Consider the following 19,714-nt stretch of genomic DNA (forward strand, 5'->3'; position numbering starts at 1 on the left):
GAGTTGCATGAATTATTTTAGAACAAAACTACGTGATTTAGCTTTGGTTAAAAATACATCGAGCGGATATTCAGGTTTCTTTTGTCACTGGGTTTTTATTGACTGCTTCGTGGTGATATATCATAGCAAAATAAGATGCAAAATTTAAAATATTCATTTGGTGGATATTTTTGGTTGCTCAAAACCGTTGACCTCGACAGGAATTCTGCAAATATTGCGAGGTCACAGTCCTGCATGGCTGCTCTGCAAAAAAACCTGGTGTTTGTAGGGAAGCTCAGAGTGAGAGATAATCTTTGAGTTTCTCCATAATTCCATGAATTCCATCAGCTGGAACGACAATAACTGTCCTCAGAGGCTTCATTGGTACATCATCAAAGGACCATCTGCCACCCAGACAGGTGTCACTTTCCTCTTGCACAGAGTAGTTGAATTTCAGAAGGGCTTTCTGAACAATAGAAACAAAAGCATTCAGATTAAAATGTTTAATTAGCATGAAGATAATACATCATCTAAACGAAGTGAAAATAATGAACCTAGTATGGCCATGCTTATTAAGAAGTTTTTTTCCACTCTTGAAGTGTCCACCAAAAAGAACAACCAAAAAAATATCCACTATTTAAAGTGTTCTAAACAATTTTCTTTTCAGGGAATTTATATCATTCATATTAAATTCTGTAATGATTGCTACCATTATAGTCTGGGATCAGAGAAACAACCTAGGAGGAAAGGCAAAAAAAAAAAAATAACTCAATGTTCTGAGGCTCTGCTGCTTTCAGGGCTTACTCTTAGAACTTCCCAGAGTCCTAAAAAGGAACAAATCTGTAAGAATATGAGTAGAAATCAAATATAAACGGGATGGGCACCAATATGAATCCTGAGGAGAATTTCAGAAAGCTCTTGGAAAGGTTCCAGATGGCTGGGGCAGCAAGTGGAAGATCAATTTATGCTTCTTCAAGCAGGTAGGTCTAGAATGTGCTTTATTTCTTTTCAGGGATATAAAGCCCACACAGAAAGTCCTTTTTCATCAGCTTTCCTAGACAAAATTCCTGATGGATAAGAAAAACAACCTCATGCACGTTTCTAGTTCTCACACAAGTCAGATTAAGAACTCTGAGCTGAATCATCAAGAAGAAAAACTCACCAGATTCCTCCCCTCTGGGGGAAAATGAAGATCCACTCTGCTTTTAGGTTTGCTTTGCACTAACAATGTATCAAGGCTTTAAATCTCCTTTTGGTGAATTTCCACATTCACTGAGTGGCTTTGCTCAAGAACAATTTGAACTCCTCTAATCAATTCCAATATAATAGATTTTCTGGTTATAATTTTTAGGAACAGAATAAAGCCCAAGACAGTGCCAAGTGCAGGAAAAAGGCTTTTCTCAGTTTGATATGGCTCCAAGTGCCTCACCACATTTAATGCTATTTTATGGCACTCTAATTAACATTATGTGTGATCAGGGAGGACAGACACTCAGCACTAATTTAACACACACACATTATTAAGTACAGAGAGACATTTAATTTAATACCCTACATAATGTTTGAAATGATTTTTTTTTTTTAAACACTGAGCAGGAAGACTGTTAAAAAGAAAAACATGCTCAGTCTGAGTCTATCCTTTTGAGCTGAGAATTACTGGAATTCAGATGAAAGAACACAATTAGCCTTTAATAAATAACAAAGCTGAGATAAATAAATACAAAATGGGCCTTCTAGAACAGAACACCCAGGGACACATGAGCACCACAGGCTCCTCCTCAGCAGCTTTTCAACATTTTACACAGAGTTCAGCTTCAGCTGTTTCAGCTGCTGTGGCAGGAAAACAAAAACAAAATCCCCAACTCGCTACTGCACAGAGGCTACAACACAATTCCCTCCAGCTACCAGTGAATTCCCCCACTTACATTTCTCTCCTTGCCAAGAAATAAAATTACAGCCCTATCACAGCCTGTGTCAGAATGATTACACACAGGAACCTTTGCCATTAACCACCCCATGCATGTGCAATTCCTTTGCCCTGCAGGCACTGCCAGAAACGAAAAATAACAGTCTCTTGACAAAGTAATAGTAATGTACTATAGTGGTTTTAAAGCTCTGGGAACAAAAAAAACCCACCAAAACAAAAAAACCCATGAAAAATTCTTTGCATTCAAAGCACATTTGAAATTTTATTTATTTCTTTTATGGGGAAGTAATATTTTCATCTCAGTGTTTCACTACTTTTTATTAAATACTTGCCCTGAGTAGAATAGAGACAGAAAAGGGAAGCAAGAGCCACTTCTTTCTTCTCTGTAAGGTTTTATTCTGAGCATCTTTTGCAAGTAACAGGTACCCAGGAGGAAACAGATAAATCAATACACAGAAAGAGCTTGATTGCTCCTCCTACTCCAAAACATCCTGGACTTAGTTTAAAAGTATTTGTGATCATCTTGATGAAAGCTCCCCTTGAATTTGAGGTGGAGCATCTCTCATTGATGATATCTAGAGAAAAAGAAGCACTTAAAATTATATAATCACGTTACCTCATGAAAGAATTCTTCCTCTGCATTTGCAAACATTAATTCCTCCTTTGGCTGGTTTCTCCCTTCCTTCCTCTTTGAATTGCTCTTGGTGGCTTCTGTAAAGGTCTTGCTGATAAGGAGGTAATAGTGGCACTTCCCACAGGGTTTGTTTGTCCTCTGGGCCTCAGTCAGCTCCTTCCTAAAGAGGAATAAATATGTACACAATTTAAACCCTTAAGTTTAAATTTAAGTAACATTTAAGTACATTTAAGTAACCCTTAAATGTCTTGGTATGGAAAGGATATTCAAAAAATTGCAGCCTATTCTTTATGAGCACCTCAGAAAATCAATTTTGTGGATGCATTCCTGAGACTTAAACATACTATTTGTACTTTAGACTATAAAAATCTGGATGTTCTTCCACAGCTCACAGGATAACTCTTTCCTCACAGAATCCTGTTCATGGTAGAGGGTCTGTGCAATGATTCTAAGTGGAACTCTCCTCAAAAATACATCACATTATCACTTCCTTGAGGAGCTGTAACTGAAGAAACACAAAATATCCCTGCTCACCCTTGTGCTCAACATGTTGTCACTCCAAAACCTTTAAGACAAAGAGGCTGAGATCTGAATTTGAGCTGTGACAAGTGCTGAGATTTGTGGTGACCTCAATCTGACTTCTCATCTCATCTCACATGAAAGGCAGGAAAGCAAAAATGAAAGAAGAAAAAAAGATGATCTCCATTCTATTACTGGTTCCTTATCCAACAAAACTTCCCTGTTCCCAGTTCTTGTCATGGCACTAAAATAATGTAATGCTGTGTTTCAGTGGATTCATTTATTTACATTCACCCAGCTTTTGATATAATCCATGAATTGGCAGAGATCAACCAGCACTTCACCTGCTTTTTCATTACTTGAAGCTAATCAAAACACTGCATATTTATATGAGAACAAAACTAATTCACCTTTTAATCCTTTCCCTCAGTCCAAATCTCCCATTCCAGAGCCAGACATTAACACAGAAACACCCAAGCTGCTCATTACCAACATGCTAAAAAACTTCCAATTTTTAAATTTTCCTAGATCAACGTGAAAAAAATCTGCAACACAAGGAAAAACTGCCACATACACCAGCTATTTCTGTAGAACAGCACGTGATTTGTATTATTATTATTAAATTATATACTCTATAGAATTTGAGAAAGTTTCATACCTATATAAAGATACAAAAAATATTTAAAGAATTAACTAAAGACCACATATGAGACAATTTTTTTTGTTCGTGCTTTACTCATATCTCTAACATCAACTGTCTCAACCCAGCTCTGTTATATGTAAGAGTTCCGAAAAACTGTGAAGAGAAAAACACCATTTAGAAATAAAATACAAACAAACTTACTGGAGCTGCTGGTGCATGGGCAGAGCAATCTGTGGAGGGACATTGATGAACCTCTCGCTGAGGATGAGCCCCACAGGCTTTGTGCTGTCGTTGAGGAGTTTGCTCAGCTGCTCCAGCACTCGCTGCTCACAGCTCTGCTCACAGCGACTCAGCAGCAGCTCTTTGATTTGCTCGGCACACTGAGTGCCCTGCAATCAAAAGGGACATTTTCTTTACCTGATACGACAATTATTTACACAAGAAAACCCTGAATGTCAGCTTTGAGGGAACTTCCTACGGGCCTGGTGGCGGTTTCCCTCAGCAGCCTCTAAAGCTCTGCACAATTGCTTTGGAATCACTCTCCAGCCCTAAAGCTGAGGGCAAACAAAGGTCCTGAAGTGATGGGAACAAGGAACTGCAACCCCACAGCAAAGGGCAGAAATACAGGAGACTGACAGCTCACTTATCCTGGAACTACCAGGCTCACTTTTAACTCTCTGTTCCACTCCTTGCTTCGTGTTTGACCCTCAGCAAGTCACTGCACTGAAAAAAGGCCAAGACACTTCAAGCTTTATAACCCCAGTCCTCCAGAGTGGAATTCCAAATCCTGGTGCAGCTGTCCAGCTCATTACACAGGATGCAGTCTCATTTATTACTGATGCTAATATTTATAACCAGATGTTACTGAGGAATACCAACCTTCCTTTCTGTTAAGTTCAAGCAGCTTATAAAACCAAATACTTCATCATCATCTTCCTCATCATCACTACTCTCTTCCTGCACCTCCGCTTGCTGTCGAATGAAAGGAAAAACAACAACTCATATTGACATTCTACTTCCACTCTGTAGCAAAAAAGAGGTTTTTCTTTCCAGGTGATACCAGCAGATGAAAAGCATCGAGGAGATCTGTACAAACACACACTGCAAATTCTGCTGCATCACTGAACACCTCTGTGCGCTCAGAGCAGCTTTAGAGGGCCAGGTCATGCATCTTCTACAGCAGAGTCCTCTGAAAGGCACTCAAGATGGATAGCTCACATTTAATAAGCAGCATCTCAGCCCAGGGATATTTGCATTATCTTAAGCAAAACCAACTCCCTTCAGTTTCTAAGGCAGGGAAGTAAACCTGGAATGTTTTGACAACCACAGAGCAATAAAGCTCTGATAGGGAGAAGGACAAAGTGCTGTGTCTTTGTAGGGAAGTCACAAGCTCCTGTTTCTCATGGAGATGGTAACAAACCTCTCCATTGCATTTTTAGCATCTCTACACTGAAATCCAGGGAGTGAAAAGCCTTCCATATGGAAAAAGAAACCAGAAAAAACAATGTATCAAATTCCTTCTTTGCTTGAAAAGAGGCATGGAAAATTTCACTTCCCATAGAAAAATTATTCTTAAAGCAGACAGAGCAAGGAAGCACATAAATAACACAGACAGGATCCCCTTCTGAAATAGAGAAATCATGTAATTTCAACAAAGAAAGTATTGTACTCCAGTTACAAATATAATACCTGTCTTACCTTGATAATACTCCCAATATGGTTCTGTTGTATTAATATATCAGTTAATTCAGCAGTGTTAACAGGAGCTTTTAGAAACAACTGGAAGACAGGAAACAGATATTAAGTTTCAGGCACTGAGGGTATCTCTCATGGACCACCGAGTACAAAATAAAGTGAGCTTTTTATCTATCTTCCTTCATAATAATACTGCAAAAACTAACAATCAGCTGCTTGAGGTGCTTGCTCCTGTACTTCCACATGCTGATATTTCCACGCTGGTACCCTCTGGAGTTTGGTATGACCTGAAAGCTGTGGTTATTCCACCCCTGGAGTGTCCAAGGCCAGGGTGGACATTGGAGCTTGGAGCACTCTGGGACAGTGGAAGGTGTCCCTGCCCATGGCAGAGGGTGGCACTGGATGGGCTTTAAGGTCCCTTCCTACCTATTCTGGGATTATCAAACAAAAGGATGCAAAGTAATAAATAAAACTATAAATCAATGCAGAGAATGTGAACAGATGTCTGCGTATCTCCTCAGACATTATTTATCAGCGGACATATTGACCAAGCTAACATGTAGCCACAGTACCTGCTGTAATAACTTCTTTATCCCATTATAGTCATTGTCTGATATGGAATGTGCTTCAAATTCAATATTCACTTCCTGTGGAGTAAAACAGAGAACATCACACACACTTGGCAAGGAGTTCTATCAGAACAAAGCTAAACTGTAAGAAACTTGAAGGCAAGGAATGGCAAACAGCAGAAGCAGAACTTATTTCCACCACGCAGTAATCTCAGCAATTGTTATCAATTCTCCTGTCATCTTTAGAGTACCTTTTCAAAACTGAGCCAGCAGTTTTGTCAGGAACAAACCTTTAATATTTTGCTCCTGCCATCTGATTCTCACACTTACACCTACTGTAAAAGTCACACCTGCCAAGGTTACTCTGCCTACCTATCCCACTGTTCAAGATCATTCAAAGTTATTAATTGCCAGTTTTAATTAACACTTCCTGAGTAACCTCAAGAGCTCAGCCTTTCTTTTGCCACCATTCAGCCTCAAAATTCTCTCCACTCCCACATCGAGGCCACGGCCTTTGCTGTCCAGTGGAAAAACAGTGTTAAAGACGTTTGTAATGTAGAAAACAGGCACACAAGCCCTTGGGAGGCAGTAAGATTCAGGAGACACTGGCACGGGCTGCCCCTGGATCCCTGAAGTGTCCAAGGCCAGGCTGGACAGGGCTTGGAAAACCCTGGGATAGTGGAAGCTGTCCCTTCCCCACGGCAGGGGGTGGCTTTAAGATGGGCTTTGAGGTCCTTTTCAAACCAAACTATCCTGGGATTCTATACTAAAAGAGAGCAAACTAATATAATAATAAAACACAGCAGAATGTAATAAAGCAGCTGCTCCTCTGCGCTGACAGCAGCGTTTCCACACCTGAGCAGACACACCAAGGGCCAGAGCTGCGGCCTCGGGGAGCCGGCACTCGAAAAACAGTTTAGAAAAATTAAAAACTTTCCACAACAACAACACAGCGGAAACATTTTGGATGGCCGACCACCAGGGAACCACAGGACACGGGCGCAGCGCCCGCCGGGCCCGGCAGGATCACTGCAAGGACATAAAGCCCGTCCTAAACATCCCCTGACAATGTCACACATGACTGAGCCATGGGGGCCTGTCCCGATCACTGCTGGGGCACATACCCCATCTTAAACATCCCCTGACACCCCCAGCCATGACTGAGCCATGAGGGACCGTCCCGATCACTGCTGGGGCACAAACCCCGTCCTGAACATCCCCTGACACCCCCAGCCATGACTGAGCCATGTGGGGCCTGATTAAATCACTGCTGGGGCACAAACCCCGAGCCGAACATCCCCTGACAATGTCACCACACGACTGAGCCATGGGGACCCGTCCCGCTCATGCTGGGGCACAAACCCCATCCTAAACATCCCCTGACAATGTCACCACACATGACTGAGCCATGGGGGCCCGGCCGGATCACTGCTGGGGGACAAACCCCGTCCTGAACATCCCCTGACACCCCCAGCCATGACTGAGCCATGTGGGACTCGTCCCGCTCACCGCCAGGGCACAAACCCCGAGCCGAACATCCCCTGACAATGTCACCACACATGACTGAGCCATGGGGGCCCGTCCCGATCACTGCCAGAGCACAAACCCCATCCTAAACATCCCCTGACACCCCCAGCCATGACTGAGCCGTGTGGGACCTGTCCCGCTCATGCTGGGGCACAAACCCCGTCCTAAACATCCCCTGACAATGTCACACATGACTGAGCCATGGGGGCCCGTCCCGATCACTGCAAGGACACAAACCCCGAGCCGAACATCCCCTGACAATGTCACCACACATGACTGAGCCATGGGGGCCCGACCACTGCTGGGGCACAAACCCCGTCCTGAACATCCCCTGACAATGTCACACATGACTGAGCCATGTACGGCCTGTCCCGCTCATGCTGGGACACAAACCCCGTCCTAAACATCCCCTGACAATGTCACACATGACTGAGCCATGGGGGCCCGTCCCGATCACTGCAAGGACACAAACCCCGAGCCGAACATCCCCTAACAATGTCACCACACATGACTGAGCCATGGGGACCTGTCCCGCTCACCGCCAGGGCACAAACCCCGTCCTAAACATCCCCTAACAATGTCACCACACATGACTGAGCCATGAGGGCCTGTCCCGATCACTGCTGGGGCACAAACCCCGTCCTAAACATCCCGTGATAACCCCAGCCATGACTGAGCCATGTGCGGGCTGTCCCGATCACTGCAAGGACACAAACCCCGTCCTGAACACCCCCTGACACCCCCAGCCATGACCGAGCGGTGAGGGCCCGTGCCGCTCACCTCCTGGATGGGCTCGTCCGAGTCCGATCCCTCGGATCCCTCGGATCCCTCGGAGGAGCTGCGGGAGCTCTGTTCCCCGGCGGGGCCCGGCGCCCGGCGCTTGGCCGGCGTGGCCATGGCCCGGCTCGGCGCTGCGGGAAGAAGAAGGGCGGTGTGGCGGCCCAATGTCGCCGAATGTCGCGACAGCGAGCGGCGGGCAGCGCCCGCAGAGCGCGGAGAGGCCGCGGCCCCTCAGAAGCGCGGAAGGGGAGGCGCCGCCGCACCGCCCCTGTGCCCCTAAAAGCCGGATTTCCTCCTGGTGCCGCTGCTGTCACTTCCTTGCCGAGGGAATCCGCGCTGGGAATGGCTGTCAGGGATTCAATCCGCCGCCCGGGCGGGTTCGGAGCGGGGACACGGCGGGGCTCGGCTCCGTGAGCCTGGAGCGCTTCTCCATCCCGGGACTGTGTGCTTTAAAAGGAGCACAGCGTCCCCAGAGCCCCGGCATCAGCAAACACTGCTGTAAGTAAAAAAAATAACCTAGCCTACTGGTTAGTAAAATTACCGATTAACCCGGGAATCGGTAAAAGTCGTGTCCCGGTTTCCCCTGAAGGGAATTCCCTGGATAATTCCAGGCGAAGCGGCAGGAAAGGGTCATTCACAGCGTGACTCTGGTCTCTATAAAAACGGGCAAAACGCGTTGAAATATCCTAAGCACTGAATAAAATACTCATTAATGATCACGCCTCAGTTGTGTGGAGCGTGTTCCGTTTAACACTCGGTGTCTAATTAATGAAGAAAGGTGGGTGTTAATGAGGCCATGGAGAGAAGAGCATTGGGCACTCACTGGTGACAGCCAGAAGAAATGCAAGGCACAGAGCCTTGGGGATGGAATTCACCCATGGGTTTTATTTTGTTTGTTTGGGTTTGAAGTTTTTGTTGGTTTTGGGGTGGTTTGGTTTTTTTTTTTTTTTTTTTTTTTTTTTTTTTTTTTTTTTTTTTTTTTTTTTTTTTTGTGTGTGTGTGTGTGTGTGTGTGTGTGTTTTGGTGGGGTTGTTTTTAATTTTTGGGGTTTTTTTGGGGGGTTTTTTTGGTTTTGTTTTTTTTTGGGGGGGTTGGATTTTGTTTTGGTTTTGGTTTTTGGGGTTTTTTGTTTGTTTGTTTGTTTTGTTTTTTGGTTTTTTGGGGGGTTTTGGGGTTTTTTCTTTTGAAAGCTGTGTTTGCTCTGAGAGCAATTAGGTCATTGCCAAAATTTGAACACTGATACCCTGGGAAAGAGTTTAGAGGAAGATGAATTTTCCTATGTGTGTGATCGATCAGGGGAATACCACACTGGTAATTGGGGTAAATGTGCACTAAGAGAGTGGATTTCTGATTGTATAATTCGTGTATTTGCTTAGGTTTTGTAACTTTGAATTTGGCACCAAAACTTGTAAGGAACTGAGAAGTATCATCTTCCATTTTTTGTGGCAGAATAGATGTTTTCAGTCCTGCCTTCTTTCCTAGGATATCACAGAAGGTATATGAATATTATCTATGTTATTACAGATGTAGAAATGTCTGCATATAGACTAATATATTAAATTAAATCAGTATCTTTGCATGCTCATTTTGATGAGCAAAGGGTGAAAAATAGCATGGAAATTAATAGAACAAATAACTTTTCTATAGATAGGCAATTATTCAGTGCAGAACTTGCTGGCGTTGTAGGTCCTGTTGCTGCCTTTACAAAATATTCTTTAAAATGTGTTCCCCTTGATGAGTTTCATTAGAGCCTCTTCCTTAAGCATTGTTATCTAAAGGCAGCATATTATTTTCTGCCCTTATCAGGGTGGGTGTTCCTGCCTGGAGAATGCACAATAACTGCTTACTCATTGTGTAAGGAGCAGTACAACTGGTAGCAACTCAGTTCTTGGAGCTGTTAAAGTCACTATCTCAGTCAAAAAGTCCTCTAGATCTAATTTAGATAAATTCCATTCTTGTATTTCAGGGTTCTGCTGTGCTGCCTTGGTGAACAATGAAGGTTCTGCTGCTGAAGGAGCCCAAAGACAAAGATTCAGGACCAGATCCTTACATTAAAGTGAGTAAATGTTAAGAAAACTTAAAAAGAAAAGTGTCACTTCTTTATTAAATATGAATGCAGCTATTTCAGGTGGGAAAAGGGGCTTGATCAATATTAGCAGTGCACGTCTGAAATTATGCTCAGATGAAAAGGATCATAGAAAATATGTCCTTGCAAAAAAATGTATAAATTATTGGACATTTGTGCTGAATTCATTGTAAAGCTCTCAGCAAAGTGCTGATATTAAACGAGTTTTGTTTGGGTTAATTCATATTAACTATATTCACATGGGTAGAATAAAGATTACAGAAATTCCTTGTATTTTTACTGGGAATGTGGTGTGAAATAGAGGTAACCTGTTGGTGGGGTCCCTTCTGCTACTGCCCTTGGTTGTGTGAGTAAATCTCACTCCTAAGAGTAAGAATTCCTGTTAAAGGAGGATTATTTCTCTAGAACAAACCTATTGACAGAATTACAGAGATGTTTAGGACTGGGTGAGCACTTGGGGACCTCAGAGTTATGTGCTGGTGTCTCCTGTACCTCAGAAGGCCACAGTCCCACAGCTGTTTGTTTAACAAAACGTTGGAATATTAAATAATTAACAAATCCAAACTAGATTTGCAATGGGAAGGAAATAAAATGCCTTTTTATCCTGCCTTAGCAAAGAGAAATGCTTGTGCTGACTGAGTCAGCTCTTTGGAAAAGCAAAAATACTGTTTGGAGTTTCTTTCAAGAGCTGCAAACCTTTTCCTGATAGGAATTAGGATCATACAGCTTGGAAGCAACGTTGATCCCAGTTTTGTCCTTTGAATTCACCTCTCTTGACAGCTTATTTGACAAGGTAAGTTTGAAATTCTCTCAGTGGTCTTATTTCCACCAGGATTTGGTTGCCAATTTCCAATTTAATCATTCTCTGTGTGATATCTGTTAATTGTGTTGCCACAAACCAGCTTTGTACAGTAAAACCTCATGGACAGCATCAAGGACCTCATTAATGATGCAAAAGAATTAAACTGGTCAGACAAAATTCACATTGAAATTGTGTGACCTTAAATTGTCACAAGTGTTGGGGCATTTCAGGCAGCTATTGAAGCTGTTCTGTTTGTTACGAGGTTATAAATAGCTGCTCAACTAATTTTTTAAATTAATTTACTAATTAATTTTTTAAAAAAAACTTTTAAAATTGATTGTTTCTAAACAGCTTTCCCATCCAGAGTGCTATGGAGGCCTTGTTTTTACCAGCCCAAGAGCGTTAGAAGCCATCAAGATATGTTTAAAAGAGAAGAGTAAAAATGAAGGTCAGTCCATACTGATATTCCTTGGTCTTTTTCTTTCAGCATCTTGTGAAGCTTGGATTTTACTGAATTTTATTTCACCCACCAGTAGATATTTGGAGCATGATTTTTTAAAAAAAAAAAACCAAACTGAATTTCATAGCTCTTTTAGCATCACAAAGGGCTCATGCTACATTGAGCTTTCAAGGGTTGCATTTTCCACACTTAAAAATGAAAATAAGGAGCTTTTGGTGCAAATTCCTAATTAGTGAGAGCTTTGCCAGCTCTGGGTTCTCTCATGCATGAGGAATATTTGGCTGCAGTGCCTGCTTTGCTTGCTCACTGCTTTCTTCCCTTGAAGAGAAGAGCATCTCAGAAAAACTGGCCATTGCTCCTGTGCCTGTGTAATTCCTGTGAAATGCTGCAGGAAAAGGGAAGTTCTCTGTCTTGAATAGGAAATTTCTCGAGTGAATTAATTCTTAGCTACAAAATAGTGAAGGGAGTGCTGATGCATAAAAGCCAACAGATGAGGAGGGAGGAAGAATCCTGCTAAATAGAAATAGCCATCACAATGAGAATGCCAAATCTTTGCAAACTCTTCCAAATTCTTCTCTTGGGTGATTCTGGCGTGGATCTGCTCCAGTCTGGGGCAGTGGACAAATCAGTGTCCTGTGAGTAAGGTTACACCCTTGAGTAAGCAGTAAATGCACTGAGGCTCTCAGCTTATTGTAGCATTTGCAGCAGCAGAGGACAATATATTAAGATTTTAGGTCAAAAGTAATTTCTTCTCTAAATTTCATCCCCGATCTTGATTAGGACTTTGGAAAATGGATGTTTTCATCATAAAAATGAGTCTGTAGCTCCTGTTTGGGTTCCTCTCAAAGGCAATAAATCCTGGGTCTTTCCTTCTGATTTTATTTTGACTGTTGTAGTTTGTATTTCTTTTTTCACCCCTAGGAGTCCCAGAAAAAACTCAGGGTCCTGTGCTGCTCTGGTTAAAACAAGACAGTAAAAAACTTGGTGTATCTATTTTTGATCCATGAGAATTTGTACATCCAGCTCTGCTGAATGTGTCATGGAGTTTTAGTTATTATTATCATTTTGCTGTGTTTGTGCATTAAACAGAAGACCAAATAGTCCATTTAGCATTCACATTCTGTTGCCATGTGCTTAAATTCCATTTAATTTAGTATAATTTAATGTTTTTCAGCCTGGTCAAAATCTCTTAAACAAATGTGGAATATCAAACCAACATATGTGGTAGGAAAAGCTACAGCTTCTTTAGGTAAGCTGGGGTTTAAAAAAAGCAAAATTGGCTACATCTGGCTTGTAAGTACAATTTTTGGAGGAGGAGCTGCTGCTCAGGGCTGCTGAGAAAAGCAATTTAAGTTTTAGGACTGGGTAATTTGGAAGAGAGGTAATTGTATAAACACCAGAATTATCCAGCCAAGGATATCCATGGATATAATCCAGCCTCTGGATTTCTGCTCCTTGTGTTGTGATGGGATGGTCACTGCTTGAAAAATTGGGTCAAAACAGGAAAAAACTCTTTGTTCTTAATTTGAATGTGGTTTTGTCGTGACCTTTGGACATGAAATGGGGTGAAAGGGATTCTAACCTGGTGGAGATTGTGCACAAATTATTTGTGTGCTTGGGTCAAAGCTGTGCCTCCCTTTCCATCCCAGGCTTCTGTGACAGGAAATCTGAATTGTTCTCATTGTTTTCCATGGTTTTGGGTTGTTTTTTTGGTTTTTTTTTTCTTTGCTGCTTTTTGTTCTAGTGGAAGAAATTGGTCTTATTCCACAAGGAGAAAAGACTGGAAATGCTGAGAAATTAGCTGAATATATTTGTTCAAGTAAGTGGCCAAAATGTTGGAGTTAAATTAAGGCAATGTCCCTTACATCGTTTCAGAATTTCCTTGAGGTAGAATCAAGTGCACAGTGAGGCAAAATTACTTCAAAATACACATACAAGATAATAATTTGCATGTAATCTTAGACTCTCTAGTTAATTAATAAATACTATATGAGCCAGCAGGAAAAAAGTTTATTTTTACTGGAAGATCAGAGCTGTAATGATTGGAAATTGCTGCTAAATCAGAAGATTTCAATGCTGTGACTTTCCCCAGAATTACGCTGTGGTTTCAGAGGGATTTGGTTTTCAGCACCAAAGCTGAGTGGTTTTGAAGAAATTAAAGTGATGCTTTAAGTTTTGTTTAACCATTTTGTTATGGTTAAGCCTGTCATGCTTCTCAACCTTTTATCAGATGATTGGGGAATTTTTAAAGTCTATTTGCTGACTTCCTCTGGTTTTACTCTAATTTATTAAAATTTCCAGTAGCAATAAGGATGATTTTTCTGAGCAAAGCCTCAGAAAAATCTTTTTTCCCTATAAATTTTCTATCTTTTCCCTATAAATCTCTGCTCAGTAGCAGAGATTTACAGGGAAAAGAAAAATGAGATGGGAACTGGAAAAGATTGTTTTTGCTGGGCACAGTGCTCTTTAATTCACTGGCAAATAAAATACTTCAGCTCTAGGGAATATTTAATGATAATAATGAGAGTTGCCAACACAAGATCGAATAATAAATTCTGAAAATTAAGAATACAACAGAAATATGTCATAAGTGAAGAATAACCCATCTCCCCTCTTCAGCAGATGTATTAAAGCAAAGAAAGGTTTCAGCTGATTTTATAGTGCTGGAAAATCTCCTTCTGGCAATAAATTAATATTTGCCAGGGATTTTTTCTCAAGCAGAAAGACAAGAGAATAAAATACCTGTTTATTGTGTTTTATGAAGGTGCAAAAAATTAACCAAGCAAGTGAATTTCAGTCACTGGAGCCTGTTTGTGGTTAAGACATAGAAATATCCTCCAGGATTTATTGGGCTGTGCATATTTAAATACTCTCAGCTGCTTTATAACAACCTTGGAAGTACAGATTAAATTATCTCATGTTTATTAGGTATCAATTCATTTTTGTTCGTGCATAAATAAGTAAATGAAAAGAACAGCTCTGAATTTCTTGTATCTTGAGAGGTTATTGCCAGAATGAAAATAAATGCTGAAATAATGAGATTTTTTTGTCATCACCTTTTGTGCTTTGGTACCCAATTCAATTGAAGGGATTGGCAAATAAAGGAATTTTCTCCAAGACTCTCTGCCTTTACTCTTCTCAAGGCAAATATTTGGCTACAGAAGCAGGAGATCCCAGTCCTTGTTGTGTTGTTCAGGCCTACCCAGGAATTTTTCTGTGCCAAAACAGAAAAATCAGTGTTTGTTGTCAGGTTTGTTGACAGGTACCACACTGACATTTCACATAACTGCCCTGGCTCACAGGAGAATTGATGCTGGAACAATCCGATTTTATTTCATTTTAAAATCTTTTTTTACATTCTGAGCCAAGTTCATTCTTCCTCTAATTTTTAATTTTCCTTGAAGAATATCTGTGGTTTCTCATAAAACCTCAGTGTGCAGTCAGGACACTCAGGTGTGTCTGAGTTGACTCCTACAAGGATCTTTCCATTTGATTTTCACTCTGCTGCCCTTTTTTTTTTTAATCCCTGAAGAATGCCTGCATGCATAGACCAACAGTCTCCTTCCAGCACTTTTTCTGTAGTAATTGTCTCTTAAAAATGTATTAACAAATCTGAATTAGTAATAAAATAATTTCATTTCTTTGGAAAGCTGAAGGCAAAGCTGTGTCAATCTGTGTAGAATTTCATCTTGAAATTTTCTCTGTGTTCCTAATTTATAGAAAAGACAAAACCTGTGCAAAGCAAGTCTGCTGTTAAATTCCTAATTTGACAAAAGCAAGTGAGGATACCCCCTCCCACCCCAGCAGTGCAACCAGAATGCTTTTTCCTTGAGGAATTAAGAAAATGGAATTGCAGATAGGCCAAAACTTTTCAGCACAGCATTGTCCTTGTCTTTGTCTGCCTGAATATTCTTTTATAGAGAGCTCTGTCATTTATTGAGTGAGGCAGATTTGAAATATCCAATTGAGGCAGGTTGTGTTGAGGAGGAGATAAAGTGCATTTCTATTCCCTTTGCCCTTCTGCAAGGGAAGTTATCTTTTTTGGCAATATTCATATTCTACTTATGGAATATTTTTAATGTTCCTGCTAAGTAAAGTAACCTCTGTCCTGTGAATTGAGGCTGCAGATGTTTTCAGTTGCCTCAGAGCTGTGTCCGTGCTGAGGCATTTGATAAATCAGCATTTGATACCTTTAGAATGTATTAAATCACATTTACTCTTTATTACAGGCCTGAGTTAATTAAAGTTCTTGTTTGTGTTTACAGGAGAGAAACCCAATTCCTCAGCTCTCCTATTTCCTTGTGGAGCCCTGAAAAGAGAAGTGCTTCCTACAGCACTTAGAGAAAAAGGTTGAACTTCCCCTGGAGACCCCTGTTAATTAGTCAGTGATGAGAAAAGTTGTATCTAAAGCTTGTGAAGCAAATTGGAAGAAGTCAAACTTGCTGGGGAGAGGATGGGGGAGTAAACCCTGGGAGCTTGGATGTGTGCCCACAGCTCTGGGACAAATCCTTCACAGAACTTTCACGTGTCTTTTCAGCCTGAAATAGTTACACTCAAGTGCAATTAGGATGTTAATTGAAATAATAGAAATGAATGAATGAATGAATGATGACTGCATGTCCTGATTGCAGACATAGCCCTGGAAAGCCTCACTGTTTATCAAACAGCCCAACACCCTGATCTGCAGGAATCTTTGAGCAGTTACTTCTCCCAGCAGGTACTGGACACTGATGTAGTTTGGGGTTTTCTGAGGCAGGTGTCAATGCCTCCCAGAATATTCCCTTTTTTTGAAGTAATGCCACTGAAATATCACTGGGATCTTTGCTGTGTATCCCAAATCAGAATCCAGGAGTAATCTGCCCTGTGTGGTTTTGTGGTTTGTGTAAAAGTAATCATTGCTTTTAATTTTTCGAGGTTGGCTTTCTGATTTTTTTTCATTTTAGGAGCCTCCATCGTAAAATTACAGAATCATGGAATGGTTTGGGTGGGAAGGGAACTTAAAACTCATCCAATCCCACCACTGCCATGGCAGGGACACGTCCCACTGTCCCAGGCTGCTCCAGCCCCAATGTCCAGCCTGGCCTTGGGCACTGCCAGGGATCCAGGGGCAGCCACAGCTGCTCTGGGCACCCTGTGCCAGCCCTGCCCACCCTCCCAGAGAACAATTCCTGCCCAAAATCCCATCCAGCCCTGCCCTCTGGCAGTGGGAAGCCATTCCCTGTGTGCTGTCACCGGGTGCCAGGGCAGGGGGACACTGCTGCAGGAGGGAGCTGTGCCCAGCTCTGCTCTTCCTCTCTCCCAGGGGATCCCTGCCAGCGTCGCCTTCTTCAGCCCGTCCGGCGTCAAATTCTGCCTCCAGCACATCCAGAAGCTTTCCGGGGATTTGATCAACCAAGTCAAGGTATCTTCTCTTAAAAATGCTGGGATACAAGAGACAGTAAATTTGGGGTGGGGGAATAAGATAGAGGGTGTTAAAACCACTGCAAATCTTGATTTTATCTATGGTTTGTGTTTATTTCTCTGAAGAAAAGCCCCAGTTTAGAGCAAATACAAATGTTATTATATAGAATTACAGAATCCCTGAATGGTTTGGGTTGGAAGGGACTGTAAAATCCATCTTGTTCCACCCCCTCACTGTGGGCAGGGACACCTTCCACTACACCAGGTTGCTCTGAGCCCCATCCAACCTGGCTTTGGTTGGATTTTAGAAAAGAAATTGTTTTCACAAATTGTTTTCACCTGTAATGTTCTCCCCAACCGATTTCCCCCATCTCCAATGAGTTAGACTTCATTTTCTCTTAGTGATGTGATGGTGTGAGGAGCTGTTGCCTGCACCAAGCTGCAGCTGATTAAAATTCCTCTCACTTTCCCCTGTTCCACGGGACTCGGAGCTTTCACTGTTTGCAATGGCAAGATAAATACTCCTCTTCCCTGAGTCATTGCTAAGTAGCTGCATTGATGGGTGGCTTTTTATGCTGCAAATCTTCAGCCTGAGCTGCTCAGTGCTGCTGAGGAGGCTGAGCTGGGGGAGTTGATGGCTGGGAGGAGCCAGAGGTGGGTGCAGGTGCTGTTCCTGATGTTATAAACGAATCAGCCAATTTACTAATTGAGGAGAATTTATTAAATAATCAAAGTATAAGTTTTGGGAAAAGCCATAAGCAACACAGTGCCGAGCCTGGCAATCGACACTGGGTGAGCCAGATTTGAATTGTGTCACTTCAAATCCCCATGGTTCACACTCCTGCCTTCCCAGGGTCCTGTTTTATACTTTTTTTTGGCTGAACAGGGAGGGTCTTTTCACTCCTCTATTGATCTTATCCTTTTAGCATATTCACCTATTTTTTTCTTTTCTTGCTGCCGGTCTGACAAAAAGTTTCCCAGAGTGGGCGAATAATTCATTTCCTTACTGGAATTCTGTTTGGGAATGAACATTTTTGCCAACAGATACTATCTTATCATTGGTGCATATCGAATGAATATCACTGGGGCCTTGTCAGACCAAGAACTCCTTTGGAATCAACATTATTTTTGAGACAGCTTGTCCTTTGGTATCTACATTTCTCTTCCCTTATCACCTGATTCAAACCGCATTTTTCCCCATCACCGGCTTTGGTTGTACAAATGCTGTAATTTTTAACTCTTTTGCACTTTGAATCATTTTGTGACATCTGTGACAGCGGCACTGTTGTCCCTGCAGTTCACTGCCATCGGGCCCAGCACAGCAGAGGCGCTGCAGGACGCCGGGATGGCCGTGAGCTGCACTGCAGAGAGCCCCACAGCCCAGGGCCTGGCTGCTGCCATCCACAGAGCCCTGCAGCCACACAACTGCCCTGTGCCCCACTGACAGCCCCAGCAAGGCAATGGGCTGCTCCACCAGGCCGTTTCCAGGTTGCAGACCTGTTGTCTTACAAGAAAAGTGGGTTTTTTTGGGATTATGAAGCACTGTTCTGGTCAGGGATGGGTGTGAGAAGGTTGCATCTAAATATCTTAAGAAATGTGGAATCTGTCCAGCAACACCTTAAAGCATCCAGCTGTTCTCTTTGCTCCTGTGTGCTCTGTGAATATTTTATCCTTGAAAAGCAGCTCTGAACACTGAGACACTGGAATCAGTCCCACACCTCACCTCAGGTATCCCCTCACAGCTCAGGTTGGGGTTGCTCTGTATGATCAGTTTTACTTGCACATCTTCTTTCCTAGGAAAAACCTCCATATTCCAATGAAGTATTTTCTTTTGTAAATTTGTTTGTTTGTTGTTCTGCTTTTCAAATGTTTGTGTAAAAATGGTAATTGTGGAGTCTTAGTGGAACAGAACTCTTGCAGTGAAGTTGCTCTGTGTGGGGCTAATTCAGGGCAGCTGTCGCCCCTTGTTACCCTGACAGAGTCTTAAAAATGAGGTTTTGGTTTCTGTTCCTGTGAGGAAGGAGGATTTATTAACAGGGAAATAAACTGGCTTATCAGAGTTAATAATGGTGTTAGAGTTGTCTGTTTTGGATGTGGTTTATGCTTTAATTGTTTATCTCTGTAAGGGGAAAAATAATCCTGTTTAGCACTAAAGCTCCCTCCAGCTAATGCCAAGGGCTTCACAGGAGATTTGAATCATAATGTACTCATTTATAATCCTCCTGAAAGCCATTTGTGTTGTTAGCACAGCGCTGAGGTTCCTGGAATAACAGAAACCCTCCTTTGCTGCACAGTCCAGGTGGAGCCTGAGGATGGGACCTGAATTTCCATCCCTGTCAGAGGCTCCACACCTGGAACAAGGGGGAACCTGAGCCCAGTTCTGTTCCTACAAACTGAATAAATCCAGTGTGGGTGCATCAGTCACACAGGATGAGGGTTTGCCTCATGAAACACTTCCCTTTCTCAGGATGAAATGGAATCTCAGGAGGGTAGAGCACAGAATGTCAGAAGGGGTTGGGGTGGAAGGGACCTTAAAAAGCTCCTTGAGTTCCGTATGAATGCATGTAAAACCCCTTTCTACCTTTACAAAAAGTAGTTTATACCCTTATTATGTAATAATGAACCAGATTTATTTGTAGAAGAACACCAGGACATCAGATGTTACATTCTGGAAAATTTTATCTTCAAATAAT

General features: G+C 42.1%; 2 protein-coding genes across 7 annotated transcripts; one reads left to right on the forward strand and one right to left on the reverse strand.

The window, feature by feature from the left end:
* Positions 1 to 75: 75 nt before the first annotated feature.
* On the reverse strand, positions 76 to 8,428 carry BCCIP (BRCA2 and CDKN1A interacting protein). Its single transcript, XM_066323422.1, has 7 exons — positions 8,274 to 8,428; positions 5,970 to 6,044; positions 5,401 to 5,481; positions 4,582 to 4,674; positions 3,904 to 4,091; positions 2,523 to 2,700; positions 76 to 445 (listed from the first exon to the last, which is right to left on the reverse strand). Exons 1-7 carry the CDS (start codon positions 8,388 to 8,390, stop codon positions 275 to 277), a joined length of 903 nt encoding a protein of 300 aa, XP_066179519.1. The 5' UTR covers positions 8,391 to 8,428; the 3' UTR covers positions 76 to 274.
* Positions 8,429 to 8,647: 219 nt separating this feature from the next.
* UROS (uroporphyrinogen III synthase) lies at positions 8,648 to 19,088 on the forward strand. 6 transcript variants are annotated; one of them, XM_066323428.1, is made up of 9 exons: positions 8,648 to 8,771; positions 10,240 to 10,329; positions 11,069 to 11,152; positions 11,513 to 11,609; positions 12,796 to 12,870; positions 13,366 to 13,440; positions 15,887 to 15,970; positions 16,924 to 17,022; positions 18,319 to 19,088. In XM_066323428.1, the coding sequence occupies exons 2-9, from the start codon at positions 10,267 to 10,269 to the stop codon at positions 18,708 to 18,710; spliced, it is 969 nt and encodes a 322-aa protein (XP_066179525.1). In that variant the 5' UTR covers positions 8,648 to 8,771; positions 10,240 to 10,266; the 3' UTR covers positions 18,711 to 19,088. The 6 variants fall into 6 exon arrangements, with proteins under 6 accessions (XP_066179525.1, XP_066179527.1, XP_066179529.1 ...); XM_066323430.1 differs by lacking the exon at positions 8,648 to 8,771 and adding an exon at positions 9,478 to 9,584; XM_066323433.1 differs by lacking the exon at positions 8,648 to 8,771 and adding an exon at positions 16,253 to 16,338 and having other exon boundaries at positions 10,112 to 10,329; positions 18,299 to 18,513.
* The last annotated feature ends 626 nt before the right edge of the window (positions 19,089 to 19,714 follow it).

Source organism: Sylvia atricapilla, chromosome 8 (assembly GCF_009819655.1).
Source record: "Sylvia atricapilla isolate bSylAtr1 chromosome 8, bSylAtr1.pri, whole genome shotgun sequence".
NCBI lineage: Eukaryota > Metazoa > Chordata > Aves > Passeriformes > Sylviidae > Sylvia > Sylvia atricapilla.

Bases quoted from the DNA above. Each gene is read 5' to 3' on its own strand.
- UROS (XM_066323428.1), top strand. From the start codon at position 10,267: ATGAAGGTTCTGCTGCTGAAGGAGCCCAAAGACAAAGATTCAGGACCA. The intron at 12,871-13,365 runs GTAAGCTGGGGT...TTTTTGTTCTAG, and splicing joins AAAAGCTACAGCTTCTTTAG to TGGAAGAAATTGGTCTTATT. The intron at 13,441-15,886 runs GTAAGTGGCCAA...TTGTGTTTACAG, and splicing joins AGCTGAATATATTTGTTCAA to GAGAGAAACCCAATTCCTCA.
- BCCIP (XM_066323422.1), bottom strand. From the start codon at position 8,390: ATGGCCACGCCGGCCAAGCGCCGGGCGCCGGGCCCCGCCGGGGAACAG. The intron at 6,045-8,273 runs GTGAGCGGCACG...TTTACTCCACAG, and splicing joins CGGACGAGCCCATCCAGGAG to GAAGTGAATATTGAATTTGA. The intron at 4,675-5,400 runs GTAAGACAGGTA...TTCATTCGACAG, and splicing joins ATATTGGGAGTATTATCAAG to CAAGCGGAGGTGCAGGAAGA.